Here is a 21,294-nt window from a genome sequence, read left to right as displayed (position 1 = left end):
TAATGATTTAAGTATTATTTTGAAGATTAAATGATATTTGTTTGGTATTTCTTTGTCTTTTTTCTTATTTGTACATTAGTAGGTTTCACACACAAGGGAGGGTTCCGAATTTCTGATTAGCACCAATGGCGATAGCTTGTGTACTACATTTGGACATGATTCGCCGTTAGATTTATGCAGCCAATCAAACAAATTTGAGTTTGTTTTCGTGTATGTATGATGTTTTCTCACGCGTTGTCTGTATGTCGTTAATTGGTCCACGAGTAATACGTTTCTTTACAATATTTCGTGATCTTTACCGTTACGTTAATCCGCACACAATGGCTAGGCTCGAGCTTACAAGTGTGAACCGTAAAAATGGTTGTTGTTTACCTTTCTCCGTTTTCAAATCGAAGATGCTTTTAAAGAATTTAATGTCCAAATCTGATGCAGATGATATGTTTTGAATAACAGTTCATTCTAGATTTGTTTTCAACCACTTCGATATGTATCATTTTCATATTGCCTAACAAGTCAAAAATTTATGTGACTCTCACATGACTTCATACATCTAAAAAAGCTCCATTTATATTATTATATTAGATTACATCTAATGTCGAGTAATGCGTCACAGTGATCATTAGAATGTAGATAATTGTATGTAAGCCCGATTTTCATTTTTATTGATGCTTATTATCGTATGTAATTAAAATACACTTACCAAAACACATTTGAAATCAAAATTGCCTGTTGACAGTAGATATTTCATAACCCAATAATTTTAGTTATTTAAAACAAATGTATGCATGTTATGATCTGTAAATACAATTTATTCTTTTTATTTTGATAACTGTTCTATTATGAGCATGGATGCATTTTTTAAGATTTGGAATATGAAAATACTTTCATTAATACCTATTTTTAACTTATTAATATGTTGTAAATGTACATGTATCAACATATTATTACAGTCAGTCCCTGTCCAATTAAATACTAATATTGGTCTGATTAAACATAGTTGATAACATATTTGAAGTATTCATCTTCTGATAGGGTTTTGACATTAAAAGCTAATCAAAATATCAGAATTACTCATTGTTTGTAAAAAGCCTAAGTAGGAAAATATCATGTCTAGCTATAAATCTAGAGAGGCGTGTAAGCTAGTGAGATTCATTCACATATCCAGCAATCACAAGTAAATTCATTCTATGCTTTCATTGTACATCACATGCAACTTGTATAGTGTGACAAGCAAACTGACCCAACATCAAAAGTTTACCAATACCATCCAGTAACATCACATGACAGCCAGACTGTAATACTTATTATATGAAGTGATGAAGGAAATTTATTAAATGTTTCTATATAAGATGACAGTTTTTCGCAGAATTTTTCTTTTCTTTGTATTATGACCTTGCCTCTTTTGAATTTCAGCACCATTGTCCAGTTATTCAGACACTAGTCATATTAAATACATGGAGCAGTTTCAATCCCAGCAAGGAGCTATAACATTGGACACAAATGTTCAGCAGGCGTTCCAGCAGGTTGGTCAGCCAATCATGGTCCAGGGCATGCCAGGACTTCAGTTCATCCAGACCGGCCAGTTTGGTGGTCAGATGCCGCAGGTAAAAAGGGCTTTTTATATTATAAAAACATTTTGGCTTTTCTGTGACCTGTTACCTAGGCTTGATTGGGCATTGTAGGCTCGGGTACTACTTACATGTACCCCGGTACTCTTAAGTATACTTACATGTACCCCAAGTACGGTAAATCAGGGGTACATTTTAGTATACTAATGAAATTCCAGGATACATTTAAGATGTACCCAAACGGACAATGACCAATCAAGCCTAACTTTTATATGATTAAAAAACCCTTATGTATTGTAACATTTCTCACTGTAATTAAGCATGTATTTTTATTTATGCAAAATGTTAGGGTTAAACATTACTCTGCTCGATGATTTTTAGGCATCCTGTCCATACAAATGGTGGTCCTAAGCATTGTTTGCATTCTTTTAATTTGTAAACTTATATCACATGAAGAATGTGCTTGCGTTATTTTATCCAATTTTTACTGATCAACTTAACAGTGACAGGAAGTTTTGTAAGCTTCTTGATCCTTCCTGTCAGCTGGTAGATACACGGCTTTTAATATTAGCATTAAAATGTGATTGTTGTTTTTTTTGTTTTGTCATATTTGGAGAATTTAGAGTAGACTAAATGCTTATACATAGTAGACCGCATATTTTGTCAATTTACATTTTGTAACAAACCTTAATTGACCATAACAAATGAGTATTGTTGTATTGAATATAACAGAAACTTTTACATAATTTTAATGTAACTAAGAACATCAATGCCCAAAAATAGTTTTTTCTTAATTTCCTTTATTTCTTAGTGCCAATTATAGCATACAATAAAATGAATTTATTCAAGGACTTAAAATGTATCTAGCAAGTCGAGATGCGTGTCCACTGCTTATCATCCTATTGATGTTACAGAGATAACTTAGACAAAATAAAACATTTTCCTTTTTAGACGTTCTGTAAGCATATCAAATATGATGAAAATTTATTAAATGAATATTGTTAGAATATCCAATACCTCTCACACTAAGAATATAATTTCAGCATGGAAATTCCCTTGATTTTTATACGCCCGTATAAAATACGGGACGTATTATGTGAAACCCCTTGGCGGGCGGGCGGGCGGCGGGCGGAAGGCATCACTTTGTCCGGACTCTAATTCAAATTGTATTCATCCGATCTTCACCAAACTTGGTCAGCAGTTGCATCTAGTTGATATCTAGGCCAAGTTCGAATATGGGTCATGCCGGGTCAAAAACTAGGTCATAGGGTCAATAAGTGCATTTTCAAAGGGGCCACTTTGTCCGGACTCTATTTCAAATTGTATTCATCCGATCTTCACCAAACTTGGTCAGCAGTTGCATCTAGTTGATATATAGGCCAAGTTCGAATATGGGTCATGCCGGGTCAAAAACTAGGTCATAGGGTCAATTAGTGCATTTTCAACGGCGCCACTTTGTCCGGACTCTAATTCAAATTGTATTCATCCGATCTTCACCAAACTTGGTCAGTAGTTGCATCTAGTTGATATCTAGGTCAAGTCCGAATATGGGTCATGCTGGGTCAAAAACTAGGTCAAAGGGTCAATTAGTGCATTTTACTTTGTCCGGACTCTAATTCAAATTGTATAAATCTTATCTTCACCAAACTTGGTCAGTAGTTGCATCTAGTTGATATCTAGGCCAAGTTCGAATATGGGTCATGCCAGGTAAAAAACTAGGTCATAGGGTCAATTAGTCCATTTTCAACAGCACCACTTTGTCCGGACTCTTATTCAAATTGTATTCATCCGATCTTTACCAAACTTGGTCAGTAGTTGCATCTAGTTGATATCTAGGTCAAGTTCGAATATGGGTCATGTCGGGTCAAGAACTAGGTCATAGGGTCAATTAGTGCATTTTCAACGGCGCCACTTTGTCCGGACTCTAATTCAAATTGTATTCATCCGAAACTTTTAAACAACTTTTTATCCTGCGTCAAAGTGGTATGGGGGTATAAGTCACATTCAGTGACAAAGCTCTAGTTGTTGTTTTTTTTGCTTATTTCCAAAACAAATACATCAATCATCAGTGTATCATCTCCAATGGCACACGAATCGGGCGTATATTGCTCCGTCATGCGGCGCTCTTGTTTTTTGTTATTTAGCACCGCATAAAAATTTAAAATATACGATGAGATTGAAAAAAGATGGGACAATCAACGCACGTATTTGCCTAGTGATCACCCGACATCGTATTCATGGTACTTGTGTCGGCAAAAATCAAAGATATCCCAGGGACATATAAATCGGCTGGTGACCGTCTGATTGCCGGAGGGCCTCAGCGAGATGACTGACATACCGCGGACAGAGCTCACCATGATACATGTACAATGAATCTGATGACGGGCGATCGCGGGGTGATAACCATGCATTGATCGTCTGATCTTATTTCGATCTCAACTCAATTCCTTCCCAGGCCTGACGTCGGGTCAAGTTTTAAGTGACTTTAAATTAATATGGATCATCGGATGCTTCCCCATGCTACAAAATGACCCGAATTCTGTGCGATCATCTCCCGTGCATTAGTCCAATGAGCGGAAAAATACGTTGTCCGCTGATCAGTCTCTATTTGTGATCAGTCTATATAAGTTACTGAGGTAATAAACTGTGTCACCCATCGGACAGTTCCAACGTGTTCAGTCTTCTGGATGCATGGAGATCAGACCCATCGTCTGGTGTCCGGATTTTTAGTGACTGAGGCATAAGACGCAGTAAATAGTGGAGTATTTTCATCATTTATAAACATTCTTTTACGTAGAACGTTTACTTTCAAATTTTTTTATAGAATGCAAAATTGTTTATAGTATACAATATGTTCAAAATTATTCTATTCAACACAATATTCACATAATGTGCCAATTTGTGAATGAATATAGTGGAAGAACTGAAAACTTTGGCATAATTGATTCAACAGTTTTGGTCAGTGATCAGTACTGAAGCACCTACCAATTTTGAGAACGTTGTATTAACCTTAGTTGTTATCAAGCGAACAACTAATAATTGGGCAATAATCCAAGAAAGACAACTTGTATAGCTGTTTATATTAGACTGCTCTGGAGTTTGCTTTTCTTGTGCATATTAAGAATTAATACCGCAGAAGAACTGAGCGACAAATGGAGTGTGAATTAAAATTAGATAGTCCTGATTGAAACTTATGTGCTGAAAAAATCGTGTACTGTAAATCACAGATTCCATTTGGTGTTGATGCAGATAGGATTGTTGCCAGTACATATTGTATTCCACCAAACCGTCAGTCTGACAAACAAGACCGGCACATTTTAAACAAAGGATCCACACGGCTGTATAATGACTAAATCTAATAAGTTACTGAATGTTTTTAAAAAAACTCTGTGTAATTGAATACAGAACTGTTTATATTATTTTATGTTCTAAAACTTCTTTTCATGTATATTAAAAAATTTGAGGTCGCCAGAGCGTGTCACTTGTGACTTTTAGATGATGACACTTTGCTATCTCTGTTATTTCCACTTGAAAACAGCTATGGGTCATGAAAAATGTGCTGCACTCAAGCAGGTGGTGGGTGTGTACCATACCTTTATAATTTACAAAAATACCTTTTTTTTAAAGAGATAGCAAACATGCTATTGAATTAAAATAAAAAAAAGAATTAAACATATGATTTTATTGATCCAGTGGATTTCATTTTGTTCTGGCAAATTTTGACAGGTTTGTAAAACATAGTCTGAAACAATTTCGGTTCTTTTGGCCAGTCGGATGGTCCAGTTTGATTAACAATGACAAGATGGGTAAAAATTTTGCTTTGTATTTTTGAAGGAACAATACCTTCAAAAATACTCACAATGAGTATCATGTTCATTTAAGTATAGAAAGGTGAAACTGATTGCAATAAGGGTAGCATAAACAATAATGAAGTGTTTGTTATTGATAAGATACTGTATTTTATACATTTAATGTGCTCAAAACTTGGCCTTAAAATTTAAGTTAGATGCTAATATTGCACGGATAAGGTATCATAGTAAGCAGATGTTTAATTTAGCATTTAAAACAAAAGCCCCTATACTATTTAAATCTATTTAAGTATACTGCGATGATAACTTAGGTGATTCATTACTGAGCCTGTGGCTGATTAACTTAACTGTCATACAGTATGTTATTTAAAGTGTAAATCTGTTTTTAACAAATTACATCCTTGTAGATTGCTTAACTGTATACAGGAAATTATTTAAATTGTGTAAAATGGTGTGTTTTGATTGGTTGAGAAGAATGGATTTCCCAGCTATTTAAAGATTATGGGACAAATCTGTTAAACAGATATTAATATAAACATCATGAAATATAAGAACACTATGCATGAAAGGTAATCTTACGGATTTAATCACAATTTAAATATTGCAACGAATTTTAAATATTAAAGATACTTTGTTCAATATGGAAACAAACTGCAGATACATGGAATATAGAATGCGGAGAAATCAAATGATACAAAATAAAGTAAATATGTTTTTGATACTATGTAAAAAACAGTCAAAATAAAGTAAATATATTTATGATACTATGTAAAAAACAGTCAAATGTCTCTGTTTATACATTATATGCAATAGATGTAAAAACAGAAGTGTATTGTAACACAATTTTACATGCATAGCTTGGTGACTGTTTGCATGCCAGGGTTTTTATACCTTATCGCTAGTTGGTGTATTGTGTATTGGAATGAAAAACAATGTCTTGAATCTGTATCTAAACAAGTTTATTAATCACAACATCAATAGCAAAACTTTTTTTTTCAATAAATTATCATGTTGTTTTTATCAACTTAAAAGGAGAATTTAATATTCATTCAATAATGTTTGTACTGTTACAGTATGATTATTAAAAAAATCCAACGGAATTCAAGAGAAATGTGTTATTTCCTTGCTCAGACATGAATAAGACATTATTCGGAAAGTAGATGGTCGTCTTTTGTAACTCAACAGAAGTAATAATCATGAACATCCTGTATGATGGTATACATGTATATGTATGTTACAGCTGCTGCAGCTGGGAGCTGGTCAGCAGATTGTTCAGACCCCTACTGGTCAGCAGATCCTTGTCCAGATGCCTCAGAATCACCAGACCATGAGTCTGCCCAACGGTCAGCAGGTAGGCTGTCTTCTTTCATATGAGCTGCATGGTGCAGGAAAATGGTTCTAAGGCATGTATGTAAACTGTGCCGTCCCAGATTAGTCTGTGCAGTTTGCACAGGCTTGTACAGTTTGCCCAGGCTAATCAGGGACAGCATTTTCCCTTTAAACTGGATTTTTGTTAAAAGGAGACTTCCTTTAAACTAAAAATACAAGAAAAGCGGAAAGTGACGTCCCTAATTAGGCTATGAGGACTTCACCAGCTAATATGGGACGACACTTTATGTACATGCATTGAGCAGCGTTTTCTAAAAGCGCTTCTCATGTGTTGCGTTCTAATCTTAAAAACATTTTCAGACAACTAAATAATTTACCATGTATGTCAAAGCTGGTGGAATTGATATCATGTTATCTCAATTTCTATGAACACTATAATGCATTATAAATGAACATGTGCGTAAATTAATATTACAGTTGTCCATACTCAATACATAGAGAATACTATGCAGTGCTCCAGCTAGGATTTGAAAGGGGCAGGGGGGCTTTTTTGTCAAAAGGGCACTTTCGACGCGCAGTATTTTGTCAAAAGGGCACTTTTGACGCGCAGTATTTTGTAAAAAGGGCACGTTCGAGCGCGTGGGTGTTTCTGGAATGCTTCCTATTGCATGTTAATTTATATGTTATAAATAATTGTATTATTCCCATTATTATTAAACCATTCAAATATAATGTCTACAATGAGGATTAGACTAATTACAATGTAATAAGAGATTTATGAATATCATATGTAAAAAAAAAAAAAAAAAAAAAAATTTTTTTTTTTAGGGGGGGGGGGGCAGGGTGGAGGTTCGGGGGGGGGGGGGGGGGGGGGGGCAGGGCGGGGGTTCGGGAGGGCAGGGCGCGGCGCCCTTCGATTTAGGCCTAGCTGGAGCACTGCTATGTTAGTGTGATTGTGTACTTAAATTTATCCCACGAGTGAAGAAAGGTTTACATGGCGAGGCTTGCCGAGCCTTGTAAGCCTTTCTGACACGATTGGGATAAATTTAAGTACACAATCACACTAACATAGTATTCTATTTATTTGTTTGTAATGCAATGAGAACTTGTTTATCTGCTTATTGTCATTGTCTGGGAGGGGGGGGTAATAGGTCCCATGTATTTTCATTCCAACAGAAACGACCTGAAAGCTTTTGTTATTTTGCACAGATTTGTGTGACTTAAGCGCTTAACAGTAAAATGTTATGTGTGGGATTAGTTGAGTTCTGAGGTCTATCGCAAGTCATTCTATACTCACTGGTTCTACCATACTAGTTGCAGTTTCTGAGCACCCCAGTCTCCACCCCTGCATTCCAGACTTTCCAACCCCAACAGGTACTCATCATTGCCATGGCAACTGTGCATTTACCTTGGTGGCAGACCACTTGTTGTTGTCATGATTCTAATGTGTTTAGTGCTTTTGTAGTTGGCTGCCTGTTTTGTTCAATGTTCTTGTGTGGTTGTTGTAACAACCTGTGTGCCATATATAACATGTTTGCTATGATGGTTTCAGTGTTCATTGCTACCTGTGCTTCGAGTGATGATTATATACATGTAGATACTAATTGTATAACAATTGCTTTTCAATGATTTACACAACCTCATGACTTAACTATAAATGGTTTCATCAGATCCAAGTGTTCTGTGATAATAATATTTAAGTATCATTACAAACTGTTAAATTTAAGTATTATGAAAATAAGTTTTGATTACAGGTAAGTGCCTTTCTTTTAATAAATTGTTGCAAAGAGACAAATAATTATTCCCACTCTTTTACTTAAGTTTTAAAATTTAGACATATAGTCAACTAATTGCTTCCCAGGTGTGTCTTAGAATCAGTATTTAATTGTGTTATATATTGCTTTATGTACTCATTGTTAACCTTAGCTAGCCGCAGTCATGTTTTAATTGCTGTCCTGTTTTGTTACATAATGCTACATATTACTAACTTGACATATATTGAATTCAAATACATAATGTAATCATATAATACACATAGATTTGACACTGTACTAGTCTATACTTTAGCGTCTTTCCCTTATTATACAAGTATAACAAGTCCAATTTGAACATAATGTAAGATTTTAAAACTTGAGCATTTTCATTGGTAATTTTTTAGATTACTAAAAAAATGTATGTTGCTATTTTTGCAAATGACAATTTCAACATCATAAGATGTCAGTTCAGTCAAAGCTTTGAGGATTACCAGCATGTTTTTTGTTGTTCAAAATCATTTGATAAAAACTGTCGGACACTTATTGCGTATAATGTGTTCTGGGACTGTCAATTTTATTGTAGGTCATTCAATGAAGAAGCATTCATGTCATTAAATTTCAAAGCATTTTCCGTTCAATGAAGAAATAAATCAAAGATAAATACTATAACCTTTGCTTCATAGTCACTTTGATTTTAGTGAACATATTATTGTGCATCTTCCCATCATATATATTCATAAATGTGCGCACATGTGCACTTTATTGGTATGTGTGTGCTTAATAAATATTGCTGAATGATGAAGAATTCTACTGTAATTGTCATTAACACATGTATTATGTATGATGTAGAATTCTACTGTAATCGTCATTAACACGTGTATTATGCAGACAATTATTATGATTGTGTAATATGATTTTTAATACAAGCTTTAATATTATATACACTTGATTTCAGTTTTGTGCCTGACACAAATTTAATTTTATTTCTCATTTAGGGACACCCTGAACTAGTAAACTTCATCACTGCAGAAGAATGAATCAAATGTGGGACTTTTGCCATGTATTTTGCATAACTTGATTGTCAAATATACATTTGTGAATGTCAAAGTATTAAGGGGTGTTGCTGCAGTTTTGCTGATTTTTTTCTCCCTCAAATAGATTTTGTAAAAAAATTTATATTTGAGATATACATACAAATACTATATGAAAAATGAAATAAAAACATAGGGTCACTGGCCTTGTTTTGATTTTATTCACCATTATATAACATGTACTTTTTCAATAAAACTGAAAAATCTCTAATTGCGTAAAAATAATTAATAAACTATGAAATTGGCAACATGTAGATATTATTTAAGCTAAGATACATCATATACCATTTAATAAAACCACACACTACCAAAAAAATAGAGTACACAAGTTAAATTTTAAGAAAAATTTTAAGAATTTTTTTTTATGTCACCCAAAAAAACATCATTTTTTACTATTTTAACCACATAAATGGAATTTTAAAAATTTCTGCCAAATACGATTCTGCGAAACTGCTTAAATATCTACGTATTGTCATCATAAAACACAAATAAAAAAAGGGGGTCACCGCACTTTTAACAGAGATTTTTTGTTTTAATTATTCCTACCGTCGAGACGTCAAATTTCAATTAAAAAAAACAGCAATAAGACAAAACCCAAGTACCGGTACATAGATTGTCAGAAATATGCATAAACATTAGAAATTGTTTACAATCTTAACTGGGATCACAACAGCTTACCAAAAGACAGAAATAAAAAACAATATTTAATCACAAACATAATACCATACAGTATCAAACTCGACCTTAATCATTAATAACTTACATGCTCACAGATTTCAGCATGTTTTGAAGTTTGTGTTTAAATGCTTTAAATTGATAAATGTAAACAACAGGACTAAAGAGCTCCAGTATAAAACAAGTATGAAATTAAAGAAAGAAAAACAAAGTAAAAAAAAAAAGTTAACCCCGCCTGGGATCGAACCACTAAAAATTGTATGATGAACCAACTCGGTCATTTCTGATGATACTGATAACAAAAATATTGAGTTGTGATAATAGCATCATCGGTTTTGCTATAAATATATCCTCGGTTAAATAAACTGCTGCAACACCCATTAAAGTAAGCTTTGCTGTGTGATGGTCCCCTGCTTTACACTGGTTCCCTGCCTTACACTGGTCCCCTGCCTTACACTGGTTCCCTGCCTTACACTGGTCCCCCTCCTTACAGATCCTGATCCAGCAGCCCCTGGGCCAGATGTTCAGCCAGCCCCAGGTGATTGGGGCCCAGAACCTGCAGCAGCTCATGGGTCAGATTATACAGCTCCCTGATGGACAGACAGTTTTCTGTCAGCAGGCCACACCCTCACAGATACCTGCACTGGCTCAGGTAGGACTACCCTACTTCCCTTTGATTGTAATAATGCATGTCAGGGTTTTTATGCCCCCGGATCAAATGATTGGGGGTATATTATTTTTGGCCTGTCTGTCTATCATTCTGTGTGTCTGTCACAAAACTTTAACCTTGGTCATAAGTTTATCAATATTTAAGATAGCAACTTGATATTTGGCATGCATGTGTATCTCATGGAGCTGCACATTTTGGTTGGTGAATGGTCAAGGTCATCCGTCAAGGTCGAAGGTCAAATATATGGCTTCAAAGCGGTGCAGTAGGGGGCATTGTTTTTCTGACAAACACATCTCTTGTTCTTCTCATTGGGAAGAGGACTTAGCCGATTGGTTTTGGAAAGATTTATCACTTTAATAGCTGATTTAGGAATTAAAAAGCTGGTGTTACTTTTTTAATATTATTAATAGAAAAACTGCATGGCTTCAAAGAAATGTTTCATTTGATAGAAGCCTTTAATTTATCTCTGTTATATAAGAAGACAAATAAATACAACTTATAAACTTTCTTTTACAAATATATAGTTCCTATTCCACATTGTTCATAATTGTATAACCATTCTTAACTAGTATTGGTTTTGGTTTAATACTAGGTAAACCACCTTTTGAATAACAATTCCTTGGCTTGCATAAACGTCAAGCTAATGTCTCCCCTGACATTTTGTAGGTTAGCAGTGATGGCAATCTTCAGCAGCAACAACAGCAACAGGTTCAAGCAGTATCTCAGCACCCACCTCCTCTAGTACAAGGTAAGGGCTTTTATGGCCCTATTCAATTAATGTGTTGATGATTGTGAGGAATAAATGGTGTCTGCTTTACAATGACACATACAACTGCTCTCATTTGTTGATAATAACAAATGCCTGAACACTTGGCTCAGAAAACACTTGTCACAATGTGAACTTAGCTAAACACTTACTTCTATGTTATTTAACTTATTTTATACCTCTGCATCTCTAGATGAACAGTTGTGAATGTTATATTAAAAAAACATAATTATCACAAGAGGCTTCAGCGGTCAAAAGTTTAAAACATCTTCTGATGCTACTTCCCAATATGAATATTAATGGGCCCTGCTCTGTGAAAAGGGGGTTTAATGCATGCGCAGGGGTTTTCCTCGCTTCATTGGGAAGAGGCACCAGCCTATGGACTTTGGGAAGAAGTTGCTCATTTTGGGAAGAATTATTGCTAAAATTACTGCTTTTGGAAATGAAAAAGCTGGTGTAAGTTAGGATTTTTGGGAAAACTGCACATTTTTAAAGAAAGTTTCAATTGGGAAGGGGCCTTTAATAGGCCCCTGTTATATAAGGCTGAAAACCCCTGATGCGTGTAAAGTGTCGTCCCAGATTAGCCTGTGAAGTCCACCCGGGCTTATCAGGTACAACACTTTCTGCCTAAACTGGATTTTTGCTAAGAAGAGACTTTCTTTAAACAAAAATATAAAAGCGGAAAATGGCGTCCCTGATTGGCCGTGCAAACTTCACAGGCTTATCTTGGAGACACTTTACGCACATGCATTAAAACCCCTTTTCACAGATCAAGACCCAAATAAAATATATAAATTGCTACTTTAGGTTGAATATTTAAAGTCTCTCCATCTTATTGCTGTATTGCTAATTGATTTAAATCCCATATGTCCTACAGTGAATGGTTCTATGAATGGAGATGGCAGTCAGACCAACACCCAGCAGTCACCACAACTGGTGCAGTTACAAGGGGGACAAATCATGGTAAAATTAGTCTTGGAACATCATCTGTATGTTATCTGTCTAGTTTTATTGTAAAGAATTCAGCAACTACATTCTTTCATTTCATTTTCTTATGAACGATTCATTTAAATAAGTTTTTGATCATTTCTTTAAGTTCTATATGATAAATTGTTTTTTCATGATTTTGTCTTACAGATTTTCTGGCTAAACACTGCGAAAAATTAGTACATTGTATATGTTTGGAGAAAACTTGTCCTTTTTAATGATAGACTTGTAATCTGTACTCAGGTTGTGGGGGGCAACATGAGCAACCTGACGATCCCAGGCTTGCAGCGACTTCAGGCTGGGAACCAGTCCGAGTCTACCGAGGAGGAGCCGCTGTATGTGAATGCCAAACAGTACCACCGCATACTGAAGAGGAGACAGGCCAGGGCTAAACTGGAGTCCACCGGGAAAATTCCCAGAATTAGAAAAGTAGGAAACTGTTGTTGTTTATGCTCTGCATGCATTGTCTCGTCTTTTGGATGTAAGGCATTTGGAACACATTTAAATGCAGTGAGATATTTTCCAAGTTCCAACAAATCTATAGGAATTTGTGCTTTATTTCAACATTTGTATGCCCACGCTGAGTTGGAGACATTTAGCAAATACTTGTCCCTCAGGGCAACAGATAATGATTGTTCTATCGTTTTTACAATTTGTTTTGCCATAAAACGAATTTGAAATAAAAATCGATCGTTCATAAAGTGAATATGAAAATGGGAAAACAAATTGCAATTGATTCTTAGTCATATAAGTTGTTCTGTTTCGTTCAATATCGCATTTGATTCGACTAAGTATATTGTGATCTTTAGTTCAGCTATACTATTTGTAGTAAGTTTATATAGACAAAGGCGGTTGTCTATTAAAAAATGTGCACATTGTAAAAATACTGGAAATATCAGCTGCTAAACACGGACAGCTAGGAAAATGCCATTATCGACATGCCCGCCAAATATTTCACAATCTGTAACGCGACTGAATCATCTGGAAAAGATTTTTTGAAGAGTATACTATCAGTTTTAATTGCGCAGGCGGTGATATATTCTTAAATATTCTGCTCAAAACACTGGGTCGATTCTGTTTCTAAAAAACAAAATAATTTTGTGGAAAAAATAATCTCCACTAGCTTGTCATTGCTGGGGAGGGTTTGGAAATGCATCTCAAGTGCAACCTTGGTATGAGAGGTAATTATAAAACAGTTAGGGCTGGGCTGGATCTTGCAATATTCAAAAGGACAAGATAGTAAAGTAAAATAAAAGAACCTAACACATGGATACACAGGAGAAAGTATTTAAGTTTTTATCATATTGTCAAAATCTAATTGACAAATAGTTATGAGGGACAAAAACTAATTGTTACAAAAAGCTTGTAGTGAAAACTGACATGAAATCTTATCTGTTGCCATGGTCCCTCAATTCGTATGACCATATGTTCGTACATCTTGAAGCTTGTGTTAAGATCTCTTGTAACGACTGGTTTGACCACAGTCAAACTTTCATAGTTAAATCGCCTTAATGTGTAGATTATTGGACATATGGTTTGCACTCTGTCCGTCTGTAAGTCTGTCCGTCACACTTTTCTGGATCCTGCGATTACTTTAAAGTTCTTCTGAAATCATATTTTTATAGCCCCCTTCGAAGAAGAGGGGGTATATTGTTTTGCACATGGCGGTCCGTCGGTCGGTCCGTCCGTCCACCAGATGGTTTCCGGATGATAACTCAAGAACGCTTAGGCCTAGGATCATAAAACTTCATAGATACATTGATCATGACCGTCAGATGACCCCTATTGATTTTCAGGTCACTAGGTCAAAGGTCCAGGTCACGATGACTCGAAATAGTAAAATGGTTTCCGGATTATAACTCAAGAATGCTTACGCCTAGGATCATGAAACTTCATAGGTTCATTGATCATGACTGGCAGATGACCCCTATTGATTTTCAGGTCACTAGGTCAAAGGTCATGGTCACAGTGACTTGAAATAGTAAAATGGTTTCCGAATGATAACTCAAGAATGCTTAGGCCTAGGATCATGAAAGATTATAGGTACATTGATCATGACTGGCAGATGACCCCTATTGATTTTCAGGTCACTAGGTCAAAGGTCAATGTCACAGTGACTCGAAACTGTAAAATGGTTTCCAAATGATAACTCAAGAATGCTTACACCTAGGATGATGAAACTTCACAGGAATATTGATCATGACTGGCAGATGACCCCTATTGATTTTCAGGTCACTAGGTCAAAGGTCAAGGTCACAGTGACTCAAAATAGTAAAATGGTTTCCAGATGATAACTTAAGAATGCTTGCTCCAAGGATCATGAAACTTCATAGGTACATTGATCATGACTGGCAGATGACCCCTATTAATTTTCTGGTCACTAGGTCAAAGGTCAAGGTCACAGTGACTCGAAACAGTAAAATGGTTTCCTGATGATAACTCAAGAATAATTAGGCCTAAGATCATGAAACTTCATAGGTACATTGATCATGACTGGCAGATGACCCCTATTGATTTTCAGATCACTAGGTCAAAGGTCAAGGTCACAGCGACAAAGAAAATATTCACACAATGGCTGCCACTACAACTGACGGCCCATATTGGGGTGGGGGCATGCATGTTTTACTAACAGCCCTTGTTTCATGAAACTTGAAAGATGGATAGATGGAGATAATGCACGTCATTTCATTTTGTTCCTACATCAAGAATTTTGGTTGCTATAGCAACAATTAATAATAAAAATACTTAATCTGCCAATGGTGGAGTTTCACTAGTAGGGGACAATATTGCTTGGCAATTTCTTGTTTTGAATGTTTTGCAGAATAGCTCATTGTCTGTTTTTCTTATACACAATAAATAGATGTTGTAGCTTGTGTTAACAACTCTTCTTTAATACGAAGGTGGATCTCACTCAAACTTTCACAATTGAATAACCTTAACGTGTACATTAAGTAAAGAAATGAATTGGCTGAGACATTTTTTGGCAGAATTATGGCCCTTTGTCTGTTTTTCCTCTGTAGGGTATGGGCATGTCCAAAGTTCTATGTGTCAAACTTCTTTGACTTTCTGTTTGATTTTGCTGAAACGTTCACAGCTGAATATAAAGATGATCAACATTGAACCCATTTATCACTGCAACCTGTTTTCGTCTTTTGTGTTTTTGTCTGCTGTAGAATATGTAGTGAATGTGTGTTAATATGCCTAGTTGGGAGCATGCAGCATGTGCTGTAAAATCCCAGTTATTAGATCGGGGTACGTTGGCGTGAGGTGTCAAGGAAATGTCTTGTAGGTGGTTTCCAAATTTATTGATACATTGACCAATCTCTATAAAACTTTTAATATAGCAAGCTCACTTGGAAAGCTAGATTCTGATTGTAGTAAGCCTGTAAGGTCAAGGCAAGTTCAATATAACTAAAAGTTGAAAAATGGATTGGCTAAATAACTTATTAAGTTATTGCAACTTACTTGAAAATCCAAGCTTTGGATTGTATTTTGGGCCACTTACGTCAAATATACTAAAATACTTGAGCGCGATAAATTATGTGTAAGTTATTTATTTACATGCAGACCAGATTAAGGGCAGTCAGGGCAATGTTCAAATCTTTGAATCAATTTGTTACTCTAAATCTAAAAAATGGGATTGCAAAAATGGGCCAGCTATGACGAGAATACTGTAACTGAACTGAGAAAAACTGTATTTGCTTAAATACTTGAGTTTGGATCGAGGAATTGTTATGCCATGTTGTGTTTTTTAGCTTACATGAAGACCTAGCTTGTGATAAAACAATTAATTCAGCAATGTTAACACTGAAAACCTGGTTTTGTGGTGCCATGTTTTTTTGTTTCTAAATTATTGCCCTATTGAATTGATGGAAATAATAAAGTGCTTAGAAAAGATATTTTTGTCAAGAACAAGTTAATGCTTTTAAATCAATAGATTAACACAAAAAAACAATATTCTTTAAGCATATTTTCTTTTTATGTTCATAAGTGACCTTACTCAACAAATAAATAATTTAAAAAATGTGTATTTCAAAGAAGAAATTTAATTTATTTGTTTATCTTTTGGATTTAGTTTACAAATAATTGTTTGCAGTAATACTTATTATAGAATAGTATGACCATAAAGAGTTATAAGGATTTGAATTAGGCTATTTAATCAGCATTTATTGAATGTTTTTAAGTAAGGCATGATTCGAAATTTTATTCGTAGTGAACAGATAGATAAATGTTGTAGCTTTAGATTTTGTGGGGAAAAAATCAATCATTCTTGTGGCAAAAAAGAATAGGTAGCAATACCTAAACTTTTGGACTAATCCAGACCAAATCTGGTTTACAGAAGTATTTACACGAGTCTCGACATCTCCACGCCATGAAGCGGGTACGAGGGGAGGGGGGCAGGTTCCATTCCATCAAGAACGAGCCGTACGAGGGCATGGATGGGAATGTCATCAAACAGGAGTCTGAGGTACCTATCATATCTCATTGTATTCTGTACATGACTTGCTCTGTCCAGACTACTGAGGCTTATTTGGGTCAACACTTTACGCATATGCTTTAAGCCCCATTTTCTCAAAGCGCTGCTCATAAATATTTTTACCATTATTTCGTTCCATATATGAGCCTTGCTCTGGGGAAGAGAAGGTTTAATGCATGTGCGTAAATTATCGTCCCAGATAACCCTGTGCAGTCTGCACATGGCTTATCAAGGAAGACATCTTTCCCCTGTGCAGTCTGCACATGAGTTATCAAGGAAGACATCTTTCCCCTCAGTCTGCACATGGCTTATCAAGGAAAACATCTTTCCCCAGATTGCACATGACTTATCAAGGAAGACATCTTTCCCCAGTCTGCACATGACTTATCAAGGAAGACATCTTTCCCCAGTCTGCACATGACTTATCAAGTAAGAAATCTTTCCCCAGTCTGCACATGACTTATCAAGGAAGACATCTTTCCCCAGTCTGCACATGACTTATCAAGGAAGACATCTTTCCCCAGTCTGCACATGACTTATCAAGGAAGACATCTTTCCCCTCAGTCTGCACATGACTTATCAAGGAAGACATCTTTCCCCAGTCTGCACATGACTTATCAAGGAAGACATCTTTCCCCAGTCTGCACATGACTTATCAAGGAAGACATCTTTCCCGAGTCTGCACATGACTTATCAAGGAAGACATCTTTCCCCAGTCTGCACATGACTTATCAAGGAAGACATCTTTCCCCAGTCTGCACATGACTTATCAAAGAAGACATCTTTCCCCAGTCTGCACATGACTTATCAAGGAAGACATCTTTCCCCAGTCTGCACATGACTTATCAAGGAAGACATCTTTCCCGAGTCTGCACATGACTTATCAAGGAAGACATCTTTCCCCTCAACTAGATTTTGGTGACGATGAGACTTCCTTTTAACCAAAAAATACAATAAAAGCAGAAAGTGTTGTCCCTGATTAGCCTGTGCAGACTGTTCAGGCTTATCTTGGTCAACACTACACATATGCTTTAAGCCACATTTTCTCAAGTGCTACTCATATATATTTTTACCGTTATTTTTTCTTTTTTTCATGGTTTGTTTACAGCTACATGTAATTTAAACAGCTTTGATTTGGTGTTTATTTTTATGTAAATACATGAAAATTTGATTTAATGAAAATTTAGTCTATAAAACCAATAAAGGGAACAAGAAGAATGCAGCTCCCTATGTCAGCTTATATCAGTTTTTAAATGTCCCTGTCAACCACTCTAGACTCCAGAAAGTACAAGTAGCATTTTACTATTTTGGATTCAATGACAAATTTAGAGTGTATGTGTACATGTATTTACCAATTTAAGCTTTGCAAACTGGACAATTTTGAGCATCACTCAAACTTGGTTTTCCGTGAAAATTGCATAAAATACTTAATTGTCATTGAAAATGCCTCAGTTTCAGTAAGTTTGAAAGATGTTGTGGTTGCTTCCCTTTGATGGATTTTAGAGCAACAGATAGCCTTTTATGGAATGGATTTACCTTAATGTCACATTCTTAATACCCTGTAATAAATTAAGATAGCCTTATAGTGGAATCATTGTAATGTGTCTTCAATACAAATTAAATATGACATATGCATGACCTGTTGTAATTGTATCGTTACAGGGCTCTAACTAGTTAAAAGCAAGCATATTGATGTAGTTTGTGGTCAAACTGAAATTTAGTATGTATATTTTAAAAAAAATTATACACCCCTTTATAAAATAAAAGTATAAGGGAATTGACGTTGACATATGTCTATGTGTATGTTCTTAGACAACAACTGGTCTGCAGGCATTCCACGGCACTTTTCAACATGCACTTGTCAAACATGAAGGCATTGTTCCCTATGTTATTAAGAAGTGCATGATTTTACATCTCGGAAACTACAACATCCAGATTTGTTATATTTTGTGTATTTTGTAAATTATTTGTGATGTGTAAGAACAACTGAACATGTGTGTGTGTGTGTGTGTATTGTATATGCTAAATTTGCCAAATAGAATATTTAACTCAAGAAATTATGAAATTATCAGTGTATTTTTAAGATTAATGAAGTTCCATTGGTAGTATTTCATACAAAACAACTTTTATTTCTATAAAAAAATGCCTTTACCCCTTAAAAAAATACCAATCACTAAAGTGAAATACAATGGTTACAGCATTGAAGGTTCTAATCACTGCATGCTAAAACCTATGTATTGTCATATATTACAGGAGGACTGTGAAGTGTCGAGGCTGATGTCACGGGGAATGGAGGAGAGGAAAGTCATCCCGATCACCACCGCCCTCAACTCTCACACCCAAAGCAGCACATACTCCCATGTCAATCTCAGGCATCCACAGAACAGCAATGGCTGACTAGCTAGGTAACTGCTGGCACTTGGAACTCTAGACTTACATAACTTACATAGGTTACTGCTGGATTAGTAGCCTACCTGTAGGCCCGAGAACACTGGCTGGCAGCTTGTATTTACTGGCAATAGAAGCCTTGTATGGAATGCAGGCTATAAAATGTCGCCTATGGATCCTTGTGTGAATTCCTTGGATGCACTGGTCTTGATCAATATGCAATATTGATACATTTATTATTAGATACAATACATGTGTTCACAATCTCTACCAGAAACAGCTTTTCATGAGTTTTCCATTAAGTAAAAAATTATCATGTTATAATCCCTGTCATAACAAACATATTCATTCACACACAAAAAATATAAATAAAAACAGAGTGTCATCTGTTATAAATAAATGTTTATAAAAGATGTTAAGTAAATAAACCAGATGTCTTTTTGAGAATGTTCTATAAGTATAAGGGAACAAAGTGTGACAGTGTTGTTGAGAATTCCATAATATGATTTATCTCCCTTGTAAATTGTTTGTTGTAGCACAATGTGTGAGAGTAAGAATACTTAACCTGGTATGATTTAAATATCCAGATTAAGTTTTGAACTGGAATTGCGGCCAAATAATTAGCTTTTTACCGATTGTATTGCTTGTTGGTAGCAGAAAAAGAAACATTGACTTTAGCTCGACTATTATATATGAAATATATATAGTTGAGCTATCCTACTCACCCCAGCATCGGCGTGAGCGTCTGCGTTAGCGTTAGTGTCTGCTTTAGCATGCAAATGTTAAAGTTTTCGTACTACCCCAAATATTTTCTTTGTCCCTTGACATTTTGATTTCATATTTTGCATACTTGTTTACCTACATGACCCCAACCTTTAAACAAGAGCAGACAACTCTATCAAGCATTTTGACAGAATTATTGCCCCTTTTATACTTAGAATATGCATATTATTGATAAATCTATGTTAAACTTTGCGTACTACCCCAAATATTTCCTATATCCTTTGACATATTGCTTTTATATTTTGCATACTTGTTTACCAACATGACCCCAACCTATAAACAAGAGCAGACCACTGTATCAAGCATTTTGACATAATTATGGCCCCTTTTACACTTAGATTATTGAACATTTTGCTTAAATTGCCATAACTTCTTTATTTATTGTCACATTTTATTATTACTTTGACAAAACAAAACTTACCTGAATACCACAATGTATTCCACCCAAACAAAACCCCACCGCCCCTACCCAGAATCCCTTCCCTCCCCCCCCCATCCTCCACCCCAATTTTTTTTTTGTTTTGCAAAATTTTTAAAATAAATAACCACTCCCCACATTATACCCCCTTCTCACCCCCTACCCCCCAACCTCCCCCCCCCCCCAATTTTTTTTAACATCATCTTATAATTACCCCACCCCACATTATACCCCTCTCTCCCCCCCCTACTCCCCCCTACCCCCCCCCCCCCTCCTCCCAAAAAAAAAATGTGTTTTCCTTTTTTATTTTTAAAGATTGTCTAATAATGACCACACCCCACATTATAACCCCCTCTCAACCCCCCCCCCCCCCCCCCCCCCCCCCCCCCCCCAAAAAAAAAAAAAATTTTTTTTTTTTTCCTTTTTTATTTTAAAAGATCGTCTTATAAATTATTGAATATGAACAATTTCCCCATGATGGCTTACGTTATACTGTCAAGCACTCGAAAAGTCGAGCGCGCTGTCCTCTGACAGCTCTTGTTTACTTGTCTCTTCAGATTAGCAGATTCTGTGTTTACT

General features: G+C 35.6%; 1 protein-coding gene across 5 annotated transcripts; it reads left to right on the top strand.

Moving 5' to 3' along the window:
• The first annotated feature begins 90 nt into the window (after positions 1 to 90).
• Positions 91 to 20,770, top strand: LOC127842166 (nuclear transcription factor Y subunit alpha-like). 5 transcript variants are annotated; one of them, XM_052371529.1, is made up of 10 exons: positions 91 to 210; positions 1,414 to 1,604; positions 6,618 to 6,728; positions 8,021 to 8,080; positions 10,720 to 10,878; positions 11,563 to 11,644; positions 12,540 to 12,625; positions 12,893 to 13,078; positions 16,989 to 17,117; positions 19,380 to 20,770. In XM_052371529.1, exons 2-10 carry the CDS (start codon positions 1,455 to 1,457, stop codon positions 19,521 to 19,523), a joined length of 1,107 nt encoding a protein of 368 aa, XP_052227489.1. In that variant the 5' UTR covers positions 91 to 210; positions 1,414 to 1,454; the 3' UTR covers positions 19,524 to 20,770. The 5 variants fall into 5 exon arrangements, with proteins under 5 accessions (XP_052227489.1, XP_052227481.1, XP_052227497.1 ...); XM_052371521.1 differs by having other exon boundaries at positions 16,971 to 17,117; XM_052371537.1 differs by lacking the exon at positions 8,021 to 8,080 and having other exon boundaries at positions 16,971 to 17,117.
• Positions 20,771 to 21,294: the final 524 nt, after the last annotated feature.

Source organism: Dreissena polymorpha, chromosome 1 (genome assembly GCF_020536995.1).
Source record: "Dreissena polymorpha isolate Duluth1 chromosome 1, UMN_Dpol_1.0, whole genome shotgun sequence".
Classification (NCBI taxonomy): Eukaryota; Metazoa; Mollusca; class Bivalvia; order Myida; family Dreissenidae; genus Dreissena; species Dreissena polymorpha.
The sequence above is the reverse complement of the archived record's forward strand: the minus strand, read 5'-3'. Positions and strand labels throughout refer to the sequence as shown.